Source organism: the organism of the source record quoted next, unplaced genomic scaffold, assembly GCF_019419815.1.
Source record: "Pyrus x bretschneideri cultivar Hongxiangsu unplaced genomic scaffold, Pyrus_bretschneideri_v1 Contig11, whole genome shotgun sequence".
Taxonomy (NCBI): domain Eukaryota; kingdom Viridiplantae; phylum Streptophyta; class Magnoliopsida; order Rosales; family Rosaceae; genus Pyrus; species Pyrus x bretschneideri.
The window spans coordinates 4,286,690-4,293,603 of NW_025999402.1; the positions used below are offsets into that span (position 1 = coordinate 4,286,690).

The following is a 6,914-nucleotide window of genomic DNA, read 5'->3' on the forward strand; positions in this document are numbered from 1 at the left end:
GTTTTCATCTATGTATTCATCATACGATACATGTTGAAGAAGTCTATAATCTCATTTAATGCATGTTGAGAAATTATGTTAACGTTATGAAAAATCATTTTGTACAAAGACCATCTCTCAATGTCATGTCCAAAGTAATGTCACAAGAAGAAGACATCTCAACCTACAAGAAAAGTGAGAAAGCCGATTGCATGAATCTTTGACTGTAATTTCCAACACTCAGGGTTGCTAAACAATCACGAATCATGAGAAATTGAGAGAGAAGGAATCTAGGCACAAAAGATAAAAGATATTGTGCTTTATTTTTCTCAAATACGCGAATGATTACGAGACTATTTTATTTTTAATATGTTGGATGAAGTGTGACTTTAGTCTCTGAACTATTACCTTAGTGAAAATTAGGTCATTGAATTTATTTTTCGGTAAAATAAGTTCTTAAATGCATTAAAAATTGCTAATTTCATCCCTACGATTTTATACAAAGCTATTTTATCCAATTTTTCTTCAATTTAAGTTACTTGACACACGTTAAAGTGTAATACTATCATTTTCTCGCCTATAAGCCCTTCACATTTCATATAGATTGCGAATCTAACATCTAATTTACCCTCCAAAGTTAACTTAAACGATTTCATATGTACAACTACCAATTTACCCTCTAAAGTTAACTCCATACACTATTTCTTCATGGAAAACTACCAATCTACCCTCTAATGTGTATCACATGCAAGTAACGTGACTTAAATTGAAGGAAAATTGAATATAGTAGCTTCGAATATAATATTAGGGATGTAATTGGTAGATTTTTATAATTCAAGGATTAATTTTTCTGAAAAAATAGTTTAAGAACCTAATTTTCACTGAGATGATAATTCAGAGACTAAATTGGCAATCCACCCTAATATGTTTCACTATAAACTTGTTTTACTGAAAATTGTTATTATACGATATGATCACCAATACTTATTTGAATGTGATGTCTGATGTGTCAATAAGATCGTTGACGAGCGACGATTACAACAAAGATACGAGCATGTTGCTTCAAGAACAGATGCGCCAACATGAAGCAAGTAGGAGAGGAGCTGAACATATACAAAAGTTGGTCAAGGCCACCCACCGTGGAAGGGTCGCTTAACGCGGTCAAGAGCTTTTTCGTGGTGTCAATACAATCGGGGTTCACAAAATATGACACAAAGTTTTTGTGACCGAAAAAGACCGCGACCATGTGTATACATTAGCCACATGACTTTTTAATCCCTTTTTCTAACTTAAAACACTTTGTGTTCTTGTCTAATATCACACTGGCCCCCCTTTTCTAACTTAAGCAAAAATAAGGAAGATAGATTTTTCAATGTTCCAGAAATACGAGATGGTGCAATACAAGTGGAAAGACACTTGAAAACTAAAATTTTCATGCACTTATATAATAATAACACGTGGTGTACTACTCCATATCACGGGCACACTGAAAATTTATCAAATAAGGAGAACGTTTACTCACCACCTTCATACATGAATCTCATAAATCAAAGTCGTCCAAAGTCATGCTCCAAATATCACATTAACCAAACTCATTAGTTGATAACGTACGTTAGCTACAAGGAAAATCAACATTTAACATTGCATCCAAACCATCCATCCATTAAACTTTTCAACGGATTTGGTAAGATTGGTGGCAGAGTCAAGAGACTACATAGCAAAGCCCACGTTTCTGGGGTTCGCAACTTCGAAAAACTTGTAAATACATCCAGTATGCTGTGACAAATGAAAGAAATAACCAGTACTATACATCGAGCAACCCGAGGACTTTGCCTTCTTCACAACAGAGTCCAAAGAACCTAAACAACTCAACCGAAATAGTCGTGGGAAAAACTCACGCCATGATATCTTCCAACTGTATTTTCCAACATTGAGGGTCCAATTCCGCCTGTCAATCATACAAACTAAAGTCAATAAGATAGTCAAGTACAATCAACAAACAAATCATATAGCCATATATTATGACTTCTCTTGCGGTGATATTGGATCGGAAGCACGAATGTGAGTGCAAAGAACGTGTAACTTGATTATTGTTTGTTATGAAAACACAAAATATTTGCAGTTACGTCCTACATCTTTAATGACATTAGACTAAACAAATTTGTTGGAAAAGTTGGCATCTTCGTGGATTTGATGATTGATAAGTAAAAACACTTACCCTGAAGAATTTATCTCTCCACTGAAACACACAACCACGTGCTTCTAAATGTTCGAAAAGAGCTTTGGGTAGCAATGACTTGAAGGTTGTTTGGAGCTTTACTTTAGTTAGCCCCCCGCAGGCCAATAAGGCAGCTGCCAGTCCATTAGGGCTCAAGCCCTTCAAGTGCAAGATGGTTAAGCTCTGTAGGCAACTGATACTGGCTAAGGATAACAGCCCCACATCAGTAACTGAGCTATATGACAAATTAATCTGCACGAAAATATGAACCGTCTGGTCAAAAACAAGTGTTCTCTATCAAACTGTAAGCTCACATGAAAGCGAGAAATGAGAAAGCGTACTTGTCTAAGGTTCTGGGAAAAGTTAGCAAGTGGGATCATCCCAGCATCATCAATATTTGAACACTTCTTTACGTCCAGCTTGGTCAGTTGCTTGCATCCCACAGCAATTGCTGCTAGACCCAACGATGTGATAAGAGGACATCCTCGACTTTCAACGGTGTTCAAACTTGAGCATTTTGACAACGAGATTAACGAACTATCAGTAATGTCTTTGCAGTAGGCTATGTTAATCATCTCAAGTCCAGGACAACCTCTAGCAATAGCTGACATGCTTGAGTCTGAAATTCCTGTGCATCTACACAAAAGAAACACATTCACATTAATGCTTTGTTCTGTCAGTCTATGAATATATGTTTACACAAACAAATATTCGAGCACAAACACAGAAGACCTTGTGGAGAAGTTGGGATTTGTTTCCTATATAAATTAGTTAGACCTTTGAAGACATAGATCAGCATGATTCAAAATCAACGAGACCTTAGACTTAGATTAAGCATTCGGTACGTTTCTGTGCACAAAGGGGAAATGAAAAGAAAAAAAAAAATTACAAAAAAGGTTCAAGTTTTGCAAGGATCATGAGTTACAAACCTGTATAGATCGAGCTCTAAGAGTTTCATACAGTGCATGCCAATGCTCACAACTCCATTGTCAGTTATATTCAGGCAAATTCCTAGTTTTAAGCTGGAGAGTTCGGAACATCTAGAGATGGAATTCAGACCTGCACATAGAAGGTATATAAGTATGCAATTCAAACAGCAGTTCTTAGTAACACTGAGGTTGAGCAAGGGAAAAACCTTCGTCGTCGACTTCATTATCTGTTATGTCAATCTCCTCAAGAGTTTGGCCTCTCTGTCCAATGAGGACAAATGCTTCTCGAGGAACCAGGGTACATGACTCCATCTTAAGAGAAGTGAGTGCTGTACACGACTCCGAAATCTGGGCAATAGAAGCATAAGTTATCTCTCGGCAGCATGTGATGTCTAGCTTCCGCAAATCCTTGTGCTTTTTCAAAATGGAGGACAGACCCTCATCAGTTACCCCCACACATTTACTTAAGCTCAGCTCCCTTAGCGAAACACACCAGTTTCCAATGGATTTTAGTCCAGCGCAGGTAACCAGGCAACCGTCTAATTTGATTGACTGCAACGTTGGAAGCTTTTCCAAACTATCAGCAAGAGCAAGAGTCACCTGATCACAAGTGCCACCACGGTGCAACGTGTGAGTTGAGAAATCACAATATTAACTTTTAAAAAGACTCGAGGAAAGTCAGTACTTACAGGAGAGCCATATGACAATACGAGTTGCTCTAAACATCCTTCACTACAGCTCGCTAGGGCGGACAACCCAACATGACTAATGTTCTGACAGCTTGATATCTCAAGTTTCTGTCAATGGTAATACAACAGCATGTGTCAAAATTTGTCGAAACAGTTATGTAAACTCGACAAGTAACTAGCACAAACTATCTATTATACCCACAAGCATCAAATTTAAATTTCGGCCCCAACCAAATAATCTCGTGTAATAAGAAGAAATATAATCAAAAGTCGAATTGTTAAGCTTTTTAATCTCACACATGACGACCCAAATCCAATCAAACGATTTCATGTTAAACCTCACTTAACAAAAGATGCTCAAGACAACAGGCAATCTTGAACCAGACAAGCTTAAGCATAGGTACCTTAAGCGACTTGCACCCATGTTTGAAGGTCGAAAGGCTGTCATCGTCGATGCCGAAGCATCCTTCTAGAACCAAATCTTCAAGATATTGTAACTCGAAGATCGACGGCAAGCATTTATCTGTGATCTGCAAATCACCAAGAAAACACAAATCACTATGCAGACACAGAAAATCATTAGCATACCAAAGTTCAAATTAAAAGTGTAAAAACAAAATTAAATTTGACAATTACAATGCAAAAGCAGGGTGCTTTCAAAAACAGAACAACATTAAATCAAACAAAAACAACAATTTACCATACAAAATCAAAAATCAAATCAACATAAACATGAAGTAAATTAGTAAAAACAAGAATTTACCGGCAAGTACGAGAGATCCAAACTTCGAAGATCTTTACACTTAACAGCAAGCAATCCGACCCCCAGGTCGGTAACACGGAGGCACCATTTCAAATGAATCAATCTCAGCTTTTTGCAACCAACTGCAATACACCCAACACCCATATCCGTAACCATCTTACACCTCCCCAGCCACAGCTTCTCCAAGTTCTTCGCCTCCGCCAGAGCCGCCGCCGCGGAGTCTCTGAGCTCGGTGGCGTTCGAAAGGTCGATCTCCACCAGATTCTTACAATTCGCAGTCAAACTCAGCAACCCAGTTCCGGAAAAGCAATTCGACCGCGAAAGATCTATCGAACGGAGGGTGGACCTGTAGGCCTTTGAGACGGCGGCGAGGGAGGCGTCCGGGACTCGCGGGCAGAGCGTGAGATCAACGTGGGTGACATATGGGTACCGGCGGAGGACTCTCGGGAGGTGGTCGGAGCGCAAAGGCTTGAGCTTCTTGCGGTGCTTGGATTCTGCGGCGTGGAAGGACTTGCAGACCAAAGAGAAGGACTTTTTGTCAATTGGGTTTTGCTCGAGGCAGTCGAGGATTATGAATATGATTTCGTCGGACAGAACATGGAAGACGTTGTTGTTGCCATTGTTGGGTGGAATGATCTTTTGCCTCTTCATGCTCTGAGATTTTTTCTGGGATTTGGATGAGGACATGGGAGTTGGTTTTAGAGGTGGAAGAAGATGGAGGAAAATGGTGTTTTTGGGAGAGAAATTCTGGTTTTATAGGTGGAAGAAGACGGAGGTAACCGTTGGGCAGAGGAATTCTGGTTTTCGGTCTTTGGGTGGGTTGTGGGTAGAGAGAGTAGTTGATGGGGAAGTGAAGATGGTGGAGAAAGGGTTTTTACTATGAACACATCATAGTGGTACTTTGTACCCTTGCTTGTTGTCATATGCAATGACTATATTATCCTTTGTTTCCAAATACTATCCTTAAGTGACCCAAATGACTTAAACTAATCTAATCAAATGGGTTTTTCTTATTTGACCCAAAAAAAAAAAGGGTTTTTCTTAGGATACTGTTGTCCACTTACCCATTTTTATTTCTTCTACATCATTTCAATTTTTAACCGTTGGATCAAGTGAATTGAAGAAGATCAATTGTTAAAAATTAACAAGGATGTGTGAAAAGTAAAAATGAGTGTGTGAATAACATTATATTTTTCTTATTTGTATGAATTCTCAGACGGTGGATATGAGAAATTCTACTTTAACCAATAGAATCATATGATCATTTCTTTTTAGGTAGTGATTCTTGACTCATGCATTTCAGGTTCAAAACTCTCTATTCTCTTAAATTATTGTAATAGTTTCAAACGCTATCCTTCCCTCTTAATCTTTTATGTTTTTATTGCCCTCAGATTGAATAAATTAAATAATAATTTGTTGACATGTAAAGAGAAAACGGTAATAACAACAAAAATCACTACCTTACTTTTAGGTTCAAACACTGAATGGAATTTACTATTGTAGTCTTATATTGGTCTCCATGTGTAGGACATTACTCATTTTGTAATAAATGACAATAGAAGTTTTATTGATGAGAGTGCATGCTATTTTGTTTGTAAAAAAATTATTCACGTTTTTAATTATGAACGATATCAGATTCACAATCTAGCAACTCAAACATTTTATGAATACACAATATACCAACAATACTATAGGAAATTTATACTTGAATGTACACATTTAGTAAATTTTTATATAAGAAAAATGATGTCATTTTTAAAAACACAATTTCTTGTTCAATCGTTTTTATCTTGTTTTTTTTTTTTTGAACAAATGATATTATCTACACTAAAGAGATGGGGAGCGGACTAATCCTCACAATGGACTAGCAATAATATGGTTCAAATTTACCTTTAACGAGAATCGAACTAAAATTTCTCATTTACTAGTCAAGAAAAATATTTTTAAACTATAATACTAAATGACGCTTTTGTCTTAATTTTTAAATTGAATGAATCAAGGGAGAATGAAAGAAATGCGCAGAGTGTGAAAAATCACTTAACAAAAAGAACCCAACGAAATAGGCAAATTGGCAAAATGGAAAGTATCAAGGACGGGGTAGTTTGGTCATTTAAGATGGAAAAGAAGACTCTGTACGGGGAAGGACGGTAAGGACGGGAGTGATTAAGGGAAAGTAGGCGAGGGTACTTTGGGAAATGAAAAAGTCGTTTTCTTGTAGCAAAAAGTAGCTTATTTGGTGGAGGACCTATGTGAGGAAGGACAGATTCAAGTGCGGACAGTACGAACAACCTGACAAAACAAATATATAAAAATTATATTGAAAAATAAATTAAAAA

General features: G+C 37.3%; 1 protein-coding gene across 1 annotated transcript; it reads right to left on the reverse strand.

The window, feature by feature from the left end:
* Positions 1-1,532: 1,532 nt before the first annotated feature.
* LOC103962152 (F-box/LRR-repeat protein 3) lies at positions 1,533-5,456 on the reverse strand. The gene is made up of 8 exons (XM_009374826.3): positions 4,579-5,456; positions 4,220-4,345; positions 3,816-3,923; positions 3,333-3,726; positions 3,127-3,256; positions 2,539-2,833; positions 2,198-2,449; positions 1,533-1,927 (listed from the first exon to the last, which is right to left on the reverse strand). The coding sequence occupies exons 1-8, from the start codon at positions 5,263-5,265 to the stop codon at positions 1,874-1,876; spliced, it is 2,046 nt and encodes a 681-aa protein (XP_009373101.1). The 5' UTR covers positions 5,266-5,456; the 3' UTR covers positions 1,533-1,873.
* Positions 5,457-6,914: the final 1,458 nt, after the last annotated feature.